The sequence below is a fragment of the Drosophila elegans genome, unplaced genomic scaffold (assembly GCF_018152505.1).
Source record: "Drosophila elegans isolate 14027-0461.03 unplaced genomic scaffold, ASM1815250v1 contig_183, whole genome shotgun sequence".
NCBI lineage: Eukaryota > Metazoa > Arthropoda > Insecta > Diptera > Drosophilidae > Drosophila > Drosophila elegans.
In genome coordinates this window covers 12,698,669-12,715,819 of record NW_024545550.1, presented here as the reverse complement: position 1 = coordinate 12,715,819, position 17,151 = coordinate 12,698,669, and the positions used below count along the sequence as shown (strand labels likewise).

Sequence of the window (17,151 nt, the reverse complement as noted above, 5' to 3'; positions counted from 1 at the left end):
ACTTCTGCGTTCTTTTTGTTGATGCTGGGAAAAACTAAATTTGAATTTCGCGCGCTGCTAAGTATCGATACTTCGGGTAAACGCAAAAATGTACATTATTATTATTAAAAATATTTGATCAAATTAATACTAAAGCAAGCAATATTTAAAAAAGAAACAATCACATATATTATTAAAATTACAAAAAAAAAATTTTATCAAACAACCTAATTCTAATGTTTATATTATCAAGTTATTTATTGTTATTATATTAACAATGTTTCAAATATTGGAAAAATGTTTTAAAAGTAATACAAACTTATCATTGTGATTGGTTAAAAATATATATTACTTCAAAAACTCGCAATGAAAACTGTAGAGATGGTCACCTTAAAAATATTTAAGAATTTCAAGTGACTTTTGCTATCGATAGACACGTTTAAGCAAAAGGTTTCTTAGTAATATTTACTTGAATCATAGTGACAACTGACCTGCACCCACCTCCCCCCGCCGCCTCATCCTTGGCATAAATAAAGTAGAATTCTACACTTATCGCAAAAGAGCATTAAGAACCAGAACCACGTCGCTCTTAAGTCATCGTAAATACAGCACACGACTTATCAACGCCGCACTTTCAAACTGAACGCGCTTGTGCTGACGTGGTGGCTGCAATTAATTTCCACGCTTTAAATTAATAATCAATTATCACGAATATGCTGACCAAGGCGCTTATCCTGTTCGGCCTGCTGGCCCTGGCCCAAGGATACAGCTTTACATCCCGCGAGGTCAAGTGTCATGGTAAGGACAACAACAAAAAAAACAAATCGAAAAATCAGCAACAGGCGGCTGTACACTTGTTGACCCTGGCCCCCATGTGTGATAATTGGAACTCTATTAATTACAGTGTGCAAGGCCGTGGTGACGGAGCTGGAGGAGGCCATTGCCAAGGAGGACTCCCACAAGATGGCCGATGTCAGTGGCTTCCGCCTGGATGCCCAGGGAAACTCGATCAGCAAGAAAGTGCGCCTCGTCAAGTCTGAGATGTTCCTCACCGAACTGATGGAGAAAATCTGTGAGTATAAAATATATTTTGGGTCGGCTTAATTTGGTGTAGCAATAATAACAATTGTAAAATAAACTAAATCAAGTATACGCTCCATATTCACATTAGAACTAAACATTTAACGTGTACACTATACAGTGTCGTATGATAGTTATTAAAATTCAACAAGCACATTTTGTCATCCAGAAACTATATTTTTGAAGCGAATGAATTAGCAAATAGAATTACTTATTGTTTACATTAGCTTGAACAATGTTTTAAAAATCACCTGCCTTTTATAACACCTTTTAAAAACCCCTCTTAATAACCTTTTCCCTCCTTTATAGGTGAAAAAATGGACGACTACCTAAAGGCCACATACAAGAGCAATGGTAAATTCACTCTCCTGAAGATGATCATCAATGGTCAGATGAATCCCGACTCCTCGCTGGTGGACTTTGTGCAAGATGGTGACCTCAACAAAAGTCTGGGCCACTTTTGCAACGAGGTTCTGGAGGACAACGACGAGATCTTCGTGAAGGCCTTCCAGGCCGAAGAGCTCGGCGACGATCTGGACATAAAGATCTGCTCGGACCAGGCCAGGTATTGCGATGAATCGCCCGTCCAGGAGGAGTACGACTTCGATGGCAAGGAGGAGCTGTAGCTTGTCCCTGTGATAGCCTAGTCAATTAACGAATTTCCTTGATCGCCGCCAGTGCCGGTCTTTGTACTGATCTTTCGAACGAAAATTATGTTTAGCTAAAGTAAAAGAAAACCACCAAGCCAATTGTTAACAAGTAGATACGACAATAAATTCCATGTGCAATGCCCCTTAATACTTTATTAACGAGAGTTTTACATCATATCTGAGTTATTCCTCTTCTTTTCTGTAGAACAAACATTTTGTGTGAAATGATTTTCGGATTGCTCTTTTGGTACTTACGGATCTTCAGTCACATTGCGCAGCATCTGGTGACGAATAACAAGAAACGGAGCTCCAAAGCCCACGACTCCGGCAATCAGATAACACACTGTGAAGCGCATAGGGCTGTCCAAGCCAAAGGGCAAATTCTAGGAAAGATACTCAAAGCTCTAAGATCACTAGAACCCCGTAAATACTTGGTTTAATTACCGCACCAGGACAACCGCCTGAATATCCGTGTCCATAGCGCTTTAGGGGCTTGCAGAACTGGGCAACGGGTTTGCGCAATGTAGACCACATAACTTAATTTTAAGTAACAGCTTTTCGTGACTGAAATATTAAGTTACTGGATAGCTTGAGAACCAGTAGTAAGCCCGTATTTTGTAGCCACAGAATGACAACTATTGAAATAGAATTATAGCCTACTACATGAATACAATTCTTACCAGCTTTTGGAGACTAAAATATTAAGTTACTTGATAGCTTGCCAATGAGATCCATATTATCCATATTTCGCAACGACTCAATGAAATTTTTTGAAAAATATTTATAGCCTACTAAATAAATAGAATTCTTACAATTGTCGCTACTTTCTTTTAAGAAGCTTGTTATTTACAAGTATTGGTTGTTATTGAAGGGATAGAAAAGAATGTGTGAATCAGGCAACTACAGGATATGTATAGTTCATTGATTTTAATTTATATACATACTTGAACTATTTCGAGTAGATCTATGATCATTTCGAGCCGATCTATGATCACAAGCCAGTTAAGTGTACCAATTGCGAATTGCTAGCTTAATCATGGTTGCTAATTCTAACCAAGAAGTGGAACATATCAATTATTGAAGGCTTATGAATTGCCTATTCCATAGAACACAGCCATTTCTGTATGTTTTTGAATGAAAACATCCACACGTTGGGTCTACGGTTAGGGGTAACTTTATTTCGTTTCCACTTCTCACTTAAATTTAAGCTGTAACACACTGAAATTGCCTACAGGCTGCCTCAGCAGATAACGCTACATCTGAAAAACGAAACATTTAATAGAAAAAGGCAAAAATGGGAAAAACAATAAACTAACCTTACATTTGTTGTTGCTGTCGCCTGGGGAGCACCTTACTTCTTGAGCAGCTGGTGTCTGACGATCAGGAAGGGCGATCCGAAGCCCAAAACACAGCCGATGGTGAACAGGGCGGTGATCCTGTACTTGTTGGTCAGTCCAAAAGGCAGGTTCTGCAATGAAAATAGTTTTTCCGGTGTTATGATTGATTTTTCATCGCGAACATTATGTAACGCATTGTCCGTAATGCAGATTTTCCGAGACCCACCTCGCCGGGAACTCCGCCGTGTCCGCTGAAGCGAACCATCGACTGGGAGAAGTTGCGTGCAATCACACTGCTGCGGCCCAACATTTTGCAATTTGGTTTATTTCAATAATAATTTCAGAAAAATAGAGTTCGCAGTTGGTTCGCGAAATAGAGATGACAGCTGACCGATAGATCCCGTGCAACTCTGCTAATACAGGGCGTTAACAGTGATTGTGTTAACATAGTTAGTAAATATCCGAACCACCTAAAAATATCAACATTTATTTGAATTTATGAATTCAAGCTATTTTTAATATATATTTATTTCTGTCATATCAAAACATAGATTGTTTTATATCTAAGTGCATAAGAGAAATACTCTGTTGTGCGAACGCTTAAATATAAAACATGTAAATTCGACAACTTTCGACATCATGTATTCCAAAATTTTGTTGTAATTTTTAAGTTTGTGCGCAAAATATTTCCTAATCGTCGATAAATATACGGCATGCGCTTAACAGGTTCTGTTAATCACGAACTATCGGCTGCGAGTGCCATCGCTGGCCACACAGAACGCCCAGAGCGCCCATCTCTATTGCGTTTCGAATATTTCATTTATACGCACGGACACGAGAGATCCGATCTGAACAGCCAAACACTTCCAAATTATTGCACAAAATTATAAGTGACCGTCCCGCGCGCCCACTTGGGGTCCTCGATCGTTCGGCGGTGCCCAGGAAAACCGGAAAAGTGTACGTGAATCGCGGAGTTTTCCCAATGAAGCGCTGAAATCGGAACAACCGTCCGACAGCAACAACAACGCAACAGAAAAGAACGGATAAAGAAAACATACAGCAAAATGCTAGAACCGCCGAAATTCGTTGACAATGACTGCTACAACGGCAGCCGGTCCTTCACCTGGCTGGCGGATATGGTGGGGCTCTCGGTGGACTTGGTAAGTAATACTATAAACTCCAAAACTCCCTGGATTCTGGTTCTGTTTAATCCCCCCCACCTTCTCTTTTTGAAACGGGCGTGTGCACGTGTGCGTGTGTATACGCAGGCTTTTGTGCCTGTATGTGTGCTAATCATACGGGATAAAGGCCGCTGTAGAAATCTCTCTTCTTGAGAATAATGCATTTCTTGAAGGACATAGAGGGGATTTCCCTTGGCAGGAAATGAAATATTTTTCTAGGAAACATACTAAATTTACCTGGCAACCGTTGGGTAAATAAATTCCATTGCCGGTTGCCCAAAAAAAGCTCCCGTTAACAGTCAACAATCTTTAGAGTGAGCCTATTACAAATTGTTTTTGTTTACTTAAGATTTCAATTTAAAAAACAATACTCTTATATTGTTATATATTTTTGTTTAAAGCAGTGTTATTAAAAAAACAAGTTAAGTTTAACCAAAAGAAATGCTTAATTTTATTGTTTATAATCTTTAAATGTAGTCTCAGATCCTATATAGTCGGCACACACTGTACTGCTGCTTTTATAACGTTAGATACGTTTGCCACTTTTGGCAGCTAATCGAATTTTTGCATTTGCCTTACACTATACCAAATTTTTAGTTTTTATATATTATAATTCTGTTTTAAAGCAACTTAAATGTGAAGAGCTTATCAGTTGGCAAGAATTAACAGTGGAATTTTCCATGCCACGAGCTGTCTAGCGTAAAATTTTGAAATTACTATTGTTGTGACTGACGCACCGTTGATTTCGCTAAATTTAAAATGTTTTGCATCATTTAATAGTGGGGTGAGGTGAAGGGGGTGGTGATTAATCTCTTCACCGAGAGTGTCACACAGGCACACTTATTGCCTCCCCTTTTGCATCTCACTACCCCCTATTTATGCCCCATTCGTTTGCCGCAATGTGATTTGCATAACTGCAGTTGGCATATACAAATACAAATATACAAATGTGAATCATACGGAGGCATTTTCTGGCCCAAATCAAGTGACATACACGTACGTAATCGTCATATTTTTCAATTCCGATGACCTAATGCCAACATCCGATGTAAGGCACATACACACACACACACACACTGGCACACTGAAAGCAAGAAAAGCAGTGTTAATTCAGCTATCTGGCGATTGTCTTTATCAAGAGCTATGCGAAATCCAATTTGACTGACTTGGCTCCAACTAAACACACACACACATATTTCTTATTCCCGCTCTCCATTGAATATAATTGAATTTTTAGCGCTTCTTTTGTTTGCAAACAAATATCAACAGCTTGGCTATGTGTTGGTTAGCCGTTTTCTTGTTGTTTTGACTCAGCTGATGTTGACCGCATGAGTCAGTCGGTATTCAAAACAGAAAGACAGTAAATGCTCTATTTTGTCAACCAAAATATTCAAAGAGTTTTTATAGGCAATATTTGTTTGGAATGAAAATGTCATGGTTGAAAAAAAAAGTACAAAAACAAAGCAATGGTAATTCTCTTTCACAAGTTTTATGGTTAGTTTTATGATAGCCTTTTTAAGAAAGGTGCTTTCGCTTTATATCCAAGACAATCACTATGAATACAGACAATAATAAGAAAGTTCTTTAAAAACAGTGTTTACTGTACTTGGTAATGGGGTTTTGTGGGTGGGCGACATTATTTTGGAAATCGGCTGCGCCTGATATTTTATTTCGCTGTGAAGGCCGTAGCACGCAACTGCGCAAATGGCGGTGAATTGGCCAATTGCTCCATGTTCAAGGCATCTATATATGTATGTAGTACTTAAATAGTTAAAAGTACTCAATAGGATCGCGGGAGCCGTTAATAGCCAGATGCAGTCCCGGCCGGTCAGTTGCGGTTCATTCTCAACAGTTTGCTCTGCTCTCGTAATCTTGAGTTCGCCTCCCACACTGTCACTCACGATACACTCGAAGTCAATATAATAATACCACTGGCCCAATTCCAAAAAGTATTTTTAGATGATCTTATAGGCAATTTTGGTAAAATCGATGTACAAATCATTATGAAGGAACTAATTTATAAATTTTTATTTATTACCGAATTATATTCAGCAAGAACCCGTTAATAATAACGCCACCGCTGTCGTACTATGTATGTGGTACGATAATTTTATTAATAAACATCAATAAACAACTCAACGCCGTTGTGCTTGTTTTTTTATTTTTACTGGCGCATACATACATTTAATAATATTGTGTACGTATTTCCCAACATTTGCGTTGCCGTGGATGTTTTTAACCGGTTCGTGCGATGATATCGGAATTAAGAAAAGGGTAAGAGGCGAATAAAGACAGTGTATGGCCATCAAATATCAATTGAATTGCAGTGCATGCCAATACAATAAAAATGGACTAGTATACATGGAGATAAAGCGAAAGCAATGCCAATTGTTGCGCTCCCTGCTTTCTCCGCCACCCCAACATGCATTGTATGATGATATTATTATATCTGTGACCTTGATTTTGGGGTGCCGCAGTGGTTTGAACTCGTTGCTGTTGTTTTTGTCGTCTATTTTGCGCTCTCTTCGCTATGTTTTCTGATTTTGACAGCTGTTTGGCGCCTCTAACGGTTGTTGCCATACCCTTCAATTTACATTGTGATGGGTATATATGATGCACAATAACTCGGAGATGATTTATGGTGAAGTAATCATCTGGAATTAATTACTTTCGTTTTTTTCCGTTTGTTTTGTTTGGCTGTTTCTCAAACGATTTCCATATCTCTGCATTCTTAACTCATTTCGCAATTGGTCTTTGTTTTGACTTTTGCTTTTATCGTGCGTTCGCTTATAGCTTGGGTATATCTCTTGGCGGTTCTTTTATTGTTTTATTTATAGTGATCACGCCACTTTTTTCGGTTTTCCTTTTGCCACTCCTGTTTCCCTTTTTGATCTCTTTCTTAGCTATACTACTTAAATATATTCGGCAATGCGGCTTGTTAATCAAATGATTTATGATTTGTTTCCATTTGCATTTGCACGTGGTTTAGTCATACACATGATTGTTTGCATTTCTTATTGAGTCAGTCCACAGCCCAGTTGATTGATGAGTAACTATGCCTTCTCTAAACATAGTTTTTATTGGAAGAAAGCTACATCTTAAATGTTTTTTTTATTTTTTGCACTAGCCAAAAAGTCGTGTATTTTACCCAACTGCTTTGAATAACAGGACTAGATGTTATTTTGCCAAAAAGCTATTGAGTTTTGAGTCTTTCCAAATAACTTGATGCATTGTGCACAAGTTGAACTAGTAAAAGAAACAAAATATTTTAGTTTTAATCTAACACTGTACATTCCTATTTCCTTTTTAAATATGATTATAGTAATTTGTTTATGATATTAAAAAATGTAGAAGCTTCCATGAGACAACATCTTAAATCTTAATGTCCCATCTTCTGGATGAAGTGAGAGCCAAGTTAAGAAACTTAAGCTCAGCTCGTAACTAAGAAATCCCAGCGAACAAAGGCAGATGAGGACCCACAAATTGCTTGCGCTGCAAACCATATTGCTTTGTTGCTGGCCGGAACCATGGCAACATTTTATCTTGACATGCAGGCAGCTATCTCCTCATAACAACGCAAACAATGCGCCTGAAGGGGAGATGAAGGGCTGGGTCCACATCTTTGACTTTAAACTGTTTGCGCTACCAATAGTACCAACAATCATAGCCTTGTTCATTTGGTGCACGTAGTGTGCATTGCAGGATGCTTGAAGGGAAGCCCGCTTTGTAATTGGAATTCGCATTGTGGCTTTGTGACTGCCTGCCCTGAAATTCGATTGGTCGCCAGCTGCGTACCTGAATTTATGCTCGATTTAATTATTTTACCTTGGGCGCATTGCAGAGACATAAGTTTTTTATCCGAGGTCCCCAAAGAAACCCTTAGTGGTGTACGTAATTACAAGTATAATTTGAGCTTGGGCAACCAAGACCTCTTCTCATCGTCCAACCTAAAACAAAAGCTAGAAAGAATATTTGCCTTCTTCCGCATGCTTGTGCTGAGCTCCAGCATTGGAATAAAAATTAATACCCAAATTTAAAGAATAATTTGATATTTTCTATTATAGTAACATCATCAATATATAAACAAATTAATCATAAATATATATATGTATACAGTGTACATTTTCTTTGTTCAATGCCAACTAGTTGCAAAACACCCACTTGTTGCCCTTTTTGTGTTAGAGATCCAGCTTTTCCCAAACTATAATTCTTGGGCAAGATTTTCTTTTGGTTGAGGCCGCTCTGCGCTTGTGTTTTAGCCATATTGATTGTGCTGAGGCAACAGAGAACCGGTTTTGGCCAGCAGCAATGCGAACCCACTTATTGCGCATGAGGTATTCGGATGATGATTACAACATGCGTCCAAATGGGAAAACTGGTGGTTCGATGCCTGTTCTTTTTACCAGCGTGATTAACCTTGCAACCACTTCGAAAACCAAATCTAATAATCTTAAGTTAGAAGTATACCTGCATTGTGTATTGACGGACTTTATTGTTCTGCCCAACTTATCACTGGCTATCGGAAATCGCGTCAGGGTCGCCTTTATTTTTTACCCATAGCGTGAGAACCTTGGGAGACGTGGCCCCTTTGTGGGTGCTACTTCCCGATATACAAAGGCAAATAATGTACGAGTATCTATAGATATATATGTACGAATATCGTTATCGGCGAATGGCAGAAGTGCGACTTTCCATTATGAAATTCGACAACGAAACTTCTGAGTTGCTTCAAAAAGTGTAAAGATAGCCGCAGAAAGAGAAATTTAAGTACATTACGTTACAACTGCGTAATTCTATCAGTTATTGGTTTTGCAGTAGCTTTAAAATTAAAATTAAAATTAAGGATGGGAAATATTTGGATCAAATAAAACTTAAACCGATCGACAAATTTTTTGAAAATAAAAGATTATTTATATGTTTATACAAAAAAAAAAATTATACAAGAATAGTGTTTTTTGTGTCAATGTTCCAAATGGTTGCAATAGTAGATATATATTAAATAACTGGAATAGAACATATTTTCTTGTCTGCACTTTGCAAATTGGTCAGAAGTTATCAGGAAAAAGCGGACACTTACTTGTAACCCGGTAGCCTAGAACATTGCACTCTTTTTACGCTATGGCTATAAAAAGAAGCTGCAGGTGGGTCAGTTGTCAGAGCACCGAAGCGAAAGCGGTAAAGTAGCCAGCAGCAGTTAGTTATCCTTTTGCGCTGCCCAAAACATTCGATGAATCTGTGTAAGTGTCCCGTTGCAGAATTTTAGAGCATTTTAAGCTAAAGTTTCCCCTTTTAGCAAGCCTTTTCCTTTTGGCCCTCGTGGCATCTGTCGCTATCAGCGCCGGATCTGCCCGCAGAATCCACAGGCCAAAACCAGAATCTCCAAGGCCGTGCCAGAACACAACCACAAGGCCTCCCTGTAAAACGACCACTCCAAGCTGCGAGGAGGATACCACGACAACGACCACTGAGGCTCCCACGACAACGACCACTGAGGCTCCAACGACAACGACCACTGAGGCTCCCACGACAACAACGACAACGTGTGCCCCAACAACAACCACGACAACGACCACTGAGGCTCCCACGACAACGACCACTGAGGCTCCAACGACAACGACCACTGAGGCTCCCACGACAACAACGACAACGTGTGCCCCAACAACAACCACGACAACGACCACTGAGGCTCCCACGACAACGACAACTGAGGCTTCAACGACAACGACCACTGAGGCTCCAACGACAACGACCACTGAGGCTCCCACGACAACGACCACTGAGGCTCCAACGACAACGACCACTGAGGCTCCCACGACAACGACCACTGAGGCTCCCACGACAACAACGACAACGTGTGCCCCAACAACAACCACGACAACGACAACTGAGGCTCCAACGACAACGACCACTGAGGCTCCAACGACAACGACCACTGAGGCTCCCACGACAACGACCACTGAGGCTCCAACGACAACGACCACTGAGGCTCCCACGACAACGACCACTGAGGCTCCCACGACAACAACGACAACGTGTGCCCCAACAACAACCACGACAACGACAACTGAGGCTCCAACGACAACAACAACAACGAGTGTCCCAACGACAACAACAACAACGAGTGTCCCAACAACAACAACAACAACCAGTGTCCCAACGACAACCACGACAACGACCACTGAGGCTCCAACGACAACATCAGCCTGTGAAATAACGACTCCCGAGCCAACGACTGCTTCCCAACAGCCACCCTGTGAGCCAACAACTCCTGAACCAACGAGTTCTTCCCAACAGCCACCCTGTGAGCCAACAACTCCCGAACCAACGACTCCCGAACCAACGACTCCCGAACCAACGACTCCCGAACCAACGACTCCCGAACCAACGACTCCCGAACCAACGACTCCCGAACCAACGACTCCCGAACCAACGACTCCCGAACCAACGACTCCCGAACCAACGACTCCCGAGCCAACGACTCCCGAACCAACGACTCCCGAACCAACGACTCCCGAACCAACGACTCCCGAACCAACGACTCCCGAACCAACGACTCCCGAACCAACGACTCCCGAACCAACGACTCCCGAGCCAACGACTCCCGAACCAACGACTCCCGAACCAACGACTCCCGAACCAACGACTCCAGAACCATCGACTCCTTCTCAACAGCCACCCTGTGAGCCAACCACTCCCGAAACAACGACTCCCGAACCAACAACTCCTTCCCAACAGCCACCCTGTGAGCCCACGAGTCCCGAATCAACTACACCTAAACCAACGACTCCCAAACCAACGACTACCAAACCAACGACTCCCAAACCAACGACTACCAAACCGACTTCCGAATCCACGACAGCACCTTGTGAAATCCAGACTCCAACCACAACGGCTGCTCCCTGTGAGAGCACAACCACCCCACTTCCACCCCCACCTCCCTGCAATCCCACTACAACTTCTGCTCCACCTTGCGAGGAGACAACCACACCGGCCTGCGGTTCTGTAGACAAACAGCGTGATGAAGGTGTTAGGGATCTCCTTGCCGATGCCAGCAGCACCACAAAAGCTAGCATCCCGATCGGAACCAGTGCCATGTGCGTTGGCCGCGCGGAGGGCAGTATTGTCCCGGATCCGAACCATTGCAGGAGGTACTATGAGTGCCGCGCCGGTCGCCGCCTGCTCCGCAAGTGTCGTCCCGGACTCTGGTACGATTCGGAGGCTGCAGAGTGCCTTCCTCGCAGCGAGGTGCTGAACTGCCCTGCCCAGCGCAACTGATGCACTTAGCCAACTTGACTCAACTGGAATGAGGTCAGAGCTTGTATTGCAACTTGTATCCGTAACCAACAGTAACCACCTACTCAATAAACAGCATAAAAATCACAACCAAGAATATCTTTTCTGCAGAATCAAAGGATCTCTGTTGGATCCTTCGGGTAGTCTTACAGAGCAATTGAAATCCAAAACAGAAAATAAATTGTTATTGCTTAAATGTTATACGATTTACCGATTTTGTAAAATTCCCAACCAGTTATAGCTCATTCTGCTCACAGAGGTGATCGTACGTCTCACACTATAGTCTCATAGTATAAGTACATAAACGAAAAGAACAATATAATACAGGCGAATTGCGCATAATAGAAACTGTGCTAATTCTAGAATTAGGTCATTGACTTTACACACTTGTGGCAATCAAATTGTTAATTAATGAATGTGATTACATATAGCCGATTAAGTATTTGATTTCATTTCTGCCGATTGCAGCCTGTAGTTGTGCACGATTACTGCTGTTTAAATATAATCCAACTTTGTGTGTGTGAATGCGCGGCAAACAATTCGTAATTGCTTCGCCATGATAAGTGATAAGAGTGACTCGAACCCACAGAAGTCGCATCCGCTTTCGATGTTTTTGCTGTCCACGAACAACTGCAGAATAGGTGCGGTCTGATTTCGTTCACACCCAAGACCTATTCTTATCGCACCTTATCGAGGACAGTTTAAAATGCGTTTCAGGGAATGGGAATGGGAATTAAGTGGAAAACGTCGGGCAATTGATATCAATTAAACGGCACTCAAAGTGGGGAATTCACCCGGTCTAATTTGGGGCCCCCTCATTGCTTATTCATTGGCACGGGGCTCGTGCGAAAAGCAAACGAGCGGAAACTAACACCGAAACCCCTCGATCTTCAATGACACTAGCAGGCAAAGGCGGGCCATATTTTGCAGAGATCCGTTTGGGGGTTCCTAAACATTTGCATCGGAATAGAAGCCAAGGCCACTGGGGATCGGCAAAAGTGGAGGAGAACGAACATTGATCACAACGCGTGATCGTGATCGGCGATCGCCATGATCAAGTGCAATGGCTGACAAGCACTTGTGGCCGCAATTCTCTGGCGCTGTGTGATGGGTGTTGGGTGATCTGGGCGGCAATGAGTGGGGGATGTTGCTCTCGCATTACAATTGCAAATCTAGTAAGACACGTGCCGGCTGCATGTGCTTCGCTGTAGCGGTTGGGTCCAAAGATCTCTGGTGACCTCCAGCAATACAGTACAAAGGGGTATTTATGACCAGATGCCTTTTAATTCATTTTATAAAGTAATAAAGAATGTCTTATTTCCTTTGTTTAATTATATAGACAAATTTGTTATACTAAGAAATGAAATGTATTTGTCTAATTCCTATCAAAATCTTTTTTCTTTTCTTGCAGGTAAACTTCCTAATCTGCCAAATATCGGCTCTCTTCCTGGCCTCGCTCTTCCGGTCCATGCTGCATCCATCGAAGGTGTCCAGCAAGCTGCGGCACACGTTCGCCCTCTCGATTGGCCTGGCCTTTGGCTACTTTTGCTTTGGCCAACAGGCCATTCACATTGCCGGATTGCCGGCAATATGTTACATCGTCATCCGTACCCAGGATCCGCGCATCGTCCAAAGGTGATTACTAAGCCGTGGGGCCAAAGCCTTGAACTAATTGTTTTCTACTGTAGAGCCGTTCTGCTGGTGGCCATGAGCTATCTCCTGTGCGTGCACCTGATGCGCCAACTCTACGACTATGGATCCTATGCCCTGGACATAACCGGGCCCCTAATGATCATCACCCAGAAGGTGACCAGTCTGGCCTTCAGCATTCACGATGGCTTTGTGCGGCGGGATGAGGTAAGTGCGGAGCAGTAAAGTTGATCTGAAACAGGAAGCTCATATTATTTTTGGTCTCACAGGAACTGACCAAGGCCCAGCAGTACCATGCCATTCGAAAAATGCCCTCGGCCCTGGAGTACTTCTCATACGTGTGGCACTTCCAGAGCATTCTGGCCGGTCCACTGGTCTTCTACAAGGACTACATTGAGTTCGTGGAGGGCTACAATCTACTGAGCAGTCCACCAGGCAACGTAAGTTTAATAATGTCACCTGAGTGTTTTCATCAACGCAAACACTTCACTTAATTCCCATCTTAAGTACTAATATTTGGTCAAGAAGCTTATGATTTGAATCGCTAATCAAAACTTAAAAGATCTAGTTAAGAATAATTAATAATAATTATAATACGATCTTTTAGCTTTTATTTAGAATTTCTTAGTATCAAAAAATACTACTATACTATCAATAACAACTTATTCCAAATGATCTTTTGCCAGGGTAATCTGGAGAACAGCAAGAGAGAAGTGGTGTTGGAGCCTTCACCTACTAAAGCGGTGATACGCAAAGTGATCGGCAGTCTGGTGTGCGCCTTCATATTCATGAAGTTTGTGAAAATATATCCAGTGAAAGACATGAAGGAGGACGACTTCCAGAACAACACCAGCATGGTCTACAAGTACTGGTACGCCATGATGGCGACCACCTGCATACGCTTTAAGTATTATCACGCCTGGCTCCTGGCGGATGCCATTTGCAACAACTCAGGCCTTGGCTTCACCGGCTACGACAAGGATGGCAATCCCAAGTGGGACCTGATATCCAACATAAATGTGCTGTCGTTTGAGGTGTGTATTTAATGTATAGAAATATAGTCGAAGATCTGTTACAACCATGTGGTTATCTTAATAGTTTTCAACGAACATGCGCGATGCGATCAACAACTGGAACTGCGGCACCAACCGCTGGCTGCGAACGCTTGTCTACGAGCGGGTGCCCAAGCAGTACGGAACGCTCCTCACCTTCGCCCTCAGCGCCGTCTGGCACGGCTTCTATCCGGGCTACTACCTTACCTTCGCCACCGGGGCCGTCGTTGTGACGGCAGCGCGCACCGGCCGGCGACTCTTCCGCCATCGCTTCCAGAGCACGCAGGTCACGCGAATGTTCTACGACATCCTCACCTGCCTGATCACTCGCGTCGTACTGGGCTACGCGACATTCCCATTCGTTCTGCTTGAATTTATGGTAAGTCTGCTCGTCGAGTAGGTCGATTTTCTCCAATGAATAAGAAACTTATGAAAAGATTTACTATTTAAATTTAAAGCTAACAATATTCGAATTTTAATCTTGTAAAAAACATTTATTTTACTTTTAAGCATGTTGAAATTTGCATATCAAAATTTGATTATTTGTCCAAAGACAATAACTTACTCCAGATTCATTCGTTTTTTTTTTTTACAAATTGCCCATTCGACAAGGAAATTTAATTGCTTTTTGGTACATTTTGTCAAGGTAGTCGACCTGTTTTAAGACCCCTAGATATCTAGAAATAATAGCTAACACTTTTCCATTAATTACTTGCAGGATGTTTCTTATGATTTTATTTTCGAAAACAAAAATCGACTCACCTTATATTTTCTCAAAGATCATTTAATAACCAACTTCATGTTTTCGCTTTACAGGGCAGCATCAAATTGTACCTGAGATTTTATTTGTGCCTTCACATCATTTCACTAGTGACCATATTTATTTTACCCAAGTTTATACGCGGCGATCGCAGTGCTCGCTCCTCGAACGGCAACGGATCCGTGCGGCTGACGGCCGGCAAGGATGGATCGGTGGCCTTGACCAGTGGACTGCCGGCCACTGCAGCAGCAGCAGCCTTGACCGCCAGCAATGATCTCAACGAGGATGGGGCGCAGGATAAGCACGCTCAATGTAAAGTCAACACGCCAACACACCGGCAGCCGTCTGCGGCTGCACTACACAACAACACAACCGAACAACAGCCAACCGAGCAACTGAACAATGTAAACCCCCGACCACGCCCACAGCTGCAGCAGCAACAGCCGGACAAGATGCCGATGCCCAGGTGCGCCAGGGACGCCGTTAGCGTGCCCCATGACCAGTGCGAGATGGACCAGCTGTCCAGCAAGCTGAAGGAGAAGATCGAGGCGGAGACGAAGAACATTGAGGAGTTTATTGATAAGACTGTAACCGAGACCGTCAGCGGCATTGTGGAGTTTAAGAACGATCTGATGCGGGACATCGAGTTTCCCAAGCTGAAGCTGCCCGGCAGCGCTCCCTTGGAATCCTCGGCCGGTGGCGGTCTCCGCAAACGCAACATATCCTCTGTCCATGACAATGGCACAGATCCTGGCAATGCTCCAGCCGACCTCCATTCGTCGCTCGAGGAGAACGGCGCCGCCTTCCTGAAGAAGGAGATCGAGGTGATCAACGCGGTGGTGCAGCAGGCGGTGCCGGCCGTGCTTAGCAACGGTCATGCAAAGTAGTGGCATCATCGACCAGCAATTGTGAGGAGAGCGAACAAAGCAACGATGACGAAGGTGCCGCGACAGGAAGTGGAGGCGGCGGGCAGGGGCAAAAATGGGTGCTGCACAACTGATTGATTAATTGATTGACAGATTGATGACTAAACTAAGAGATTTATCCAACACGCACACGATACTGGCACACTACATACATGCTTACACTTTGGTTTCGCTTCGAACGGAGTGTTTTAGTTGATAGTCCTGAAGTACACAGATTGTTTACACTGAAGTAAGTGTCCAATGCGGCGGATTAGCCAACTAATAAATTAGATTCACTTTTATATTCAGTATATTCATCGGCAGCCAAAACCTTTGTTCAAGTTAACTAAATGTGCACCAAACTCTAATTGTTGTTTAAATGAAATCTATGTACGTTTGTAGATGTTTGTTTGTTAAGATCCCACGGTCCGAGGCGAACAGTGTGTTTCAAATAGTATCTTTAAAAAGATGACTGGACCTGAAATACCTTCTAACGAGTTGGATGAACGAACACTCCAGCCGCTTTGAAACGCACTGTTTGACTTTTAATCAAAAACTAATCCATATAAGTATATGTATGTAAACCTGCATATGTTGAAATATTTACCATATAGTCTATGTGCAAAAAACTAAAACAATTTTCCAACATCAGTACTATTGTAGTTCAAATCCCGCCCAAAAAGGAACGATAACGAATCGCCAGCGTAGCGTGAAAAGTAGTAGAACCAATGATATCCTCTTCAAAAAACCGCGAAATACAAGAGTCAACCAAATTTTAACTTTAGACTGAAGCTATTGACAAGTACTAAGCAACAAAAAAGCAAGAAGCCAAGCAAATCGTGCGTAGTTAAAGTTAGTTAGTAAGCCGAGAAGTTGTTTTTGATATTCAATTTAAACCAATTTTTGTACAACCACGCGAGTGTGTCTGGATTGTCCAGTTTGCTTCCACTTTATATGTATGTATATTCTTCCCAACCCGGCCTTTTAGCTGGTACACATCTTTTTGTACATGTTCGTGTCCTCCACTTGTGGCTTCCTACTCTGTAGCTCGTAAGCATGCACTTTATATATATCCTTTTTTGTTTTACCCATTATTTTGTTAGTTCCAATAAACGATACAATTTCGCCACAAATCCTCACATATGAACGATATATTTTTGTATTTACCACTTACCACTTAACCGTAAGCGAAAACTTGACGCACATTTGTTTCGGTTGTGGAGACGGAGAGTTTGGCGTGGGAAACCCAGTAGAACCTGTTGAC

General features: G+C 42.5%; 5 protein-coding genes across 14 annotated transcripts; 3 read left to right on the top strand and 2 right to left on the bottom strand.

Moving 5' to 3' along the window:
• Positions 1-432: 432 nt before the first annotated feature.
• Positions 433-1,864, top strand: LOC108141531 (protein seele). Its single transcript, XM_017264965.2, has 3 exons — positions 433-777; positions 884-1,051; positions 1,369-1,864. The coding sequence occupies exons 1-3, from the start codon at positions 693-695 to the stop codon at positions 1,683-1,685; spliced, it is 570 nt and encodes a 189-aa protein (XP_017120454.1). The 5' UTR covers positions 433-692; the 3' UTR covers positions 1,686-1,864.
• LOC108141532 (cytochrome c oxidase subunit 7C, mitochondrial) lies at positions 1,836-2,486 on the bottom strand. Of its 5 annotated transcripts, none has more exons than XM_017264968.2 (4): positions 2,390-2,486; positions 2,154-2,297; positions 1,965-2,092; positions 1,836-1,908 (listed from the first exon to the last, which is right to left on the bottom strand). In XM_017264968.2, exons 2-4 carry the CDS (start codon positions 2,241-2,243, stop codon positions 1,893-1,895), a joined length of 234 nt encoding a protein of 77 aa, XP_017120457.1. In that variant the 5' UTR covers positions 2,244-2,297; positions 2,390-2,486; the 3' UTR covers positions 1,836-1,892. The 5 variants fall into 5 exon arrangements, with proteins under 5 accessions (XP_017120457.1, XP_017120455.1, XP_017120456.1 ...); XM_017264966.2 differs by having other exon boundaries at positions 2,154-2,344; positions 2,390-2,447; XM_017264967.2 differs by having other exon boundaries at positions 2,154-2,317; positions 2,390-2,444.
• Positions 2,487-2,867: 381 nt separating this feature from the next.
• LOC108141533 (cytochrome c oxidase subunit 7C, mitochondrial) lies at positions 2,868-3,451 on the bottom strand. 2 transcript variants are annotated; one of them, XM_017264971.2, is made up of 3 exons: positions 3,273-3,451; positions 3,031-3,177; positions 2,868-2,968 (listed from the first exon to the last, which is right to left on the bottom strand). In XM_017264971.2, the coding sequence occupies exons 1-2, from the start codon at positions 3,354-3,356 to the stop codon at positions 3,061-3,063; spliced, it is 201 nt and encodes a 66-aa protein (XP_017120460.1). In that variant the 5' UTR covers positions 3,357-3,451; the 3' UTR covers positions 2,868-2,968; positions 3,031-3,060. The 2 variants fall into 2 exon arrangements, with proteins under 2 accessions (XP_017120460.1, XP_017120459.1); XM_017264970.1 differs by having other exon boundaries at positions 3,026-3,177; positions 3,273-3,450.
• A 403-nt stretch (positions 3,452-3,854) lies between these two features.
• On the top strand, positions 3,855-17,020 carry LOC108141386 (lysophospholipid acyltransferase 1). Its single transcript, XM_017264734.2, has 7 exons — positions 3,855-4,206; positions 12,932-13,155; positions 13,209-13,377; positions 13,440-13,610; positions 13,857-14,204; positions 14,269-14,601; positions 15,039-17,020. The coding sequence occupies exons 1-7, from the start codon at positions 4,111-4,113 to the stop codon at positions 15,867-15,869; spliced, it is 2,172 nt and encodes a 723-aa protein (XP_017120223.1). The 5' UTR covers positions 3,855-4,110; the 3' UTR covers positions 15,870-17,020.
• On the top strand, positions 4,633-11,610 carry LOC108141387 (proteoglycan 4). Of its 5 annotated transcripts, XM_041707205.1 has the most exons (4): positions 4,633-9,464; positions 9,521-9,744; positions 9,805-9,852; positions 9,985-11,610. In XM_041707205.1, the coding sequence occupies exons 1-4, from the start codon at positions 9,455-9,457 to the stop codon at positions 11,500-11,502; spliced, it is 1,800 nt and encodes a 599-aa protein (XP_041563139.1). In that variant the 5' UTR covers positions 4,633-9,454; the 3' UTR covers positions 11,503-11,610. The 5 variants fall into 5 exon arrangements, with proteins under 5 accessions (XP_041563139.1, XP_017120225.2, XP_041563138.1 ...); XM_017264736.2 differs by having other exon boundaries at positions 9,805-11,610; XM_041707204.1 differs by having other exon boundaries at positions 9,521-9,852; positions 10,033-11,610.
• Positions 17,021-17,151: the final 131 nt, after the last annotated feature.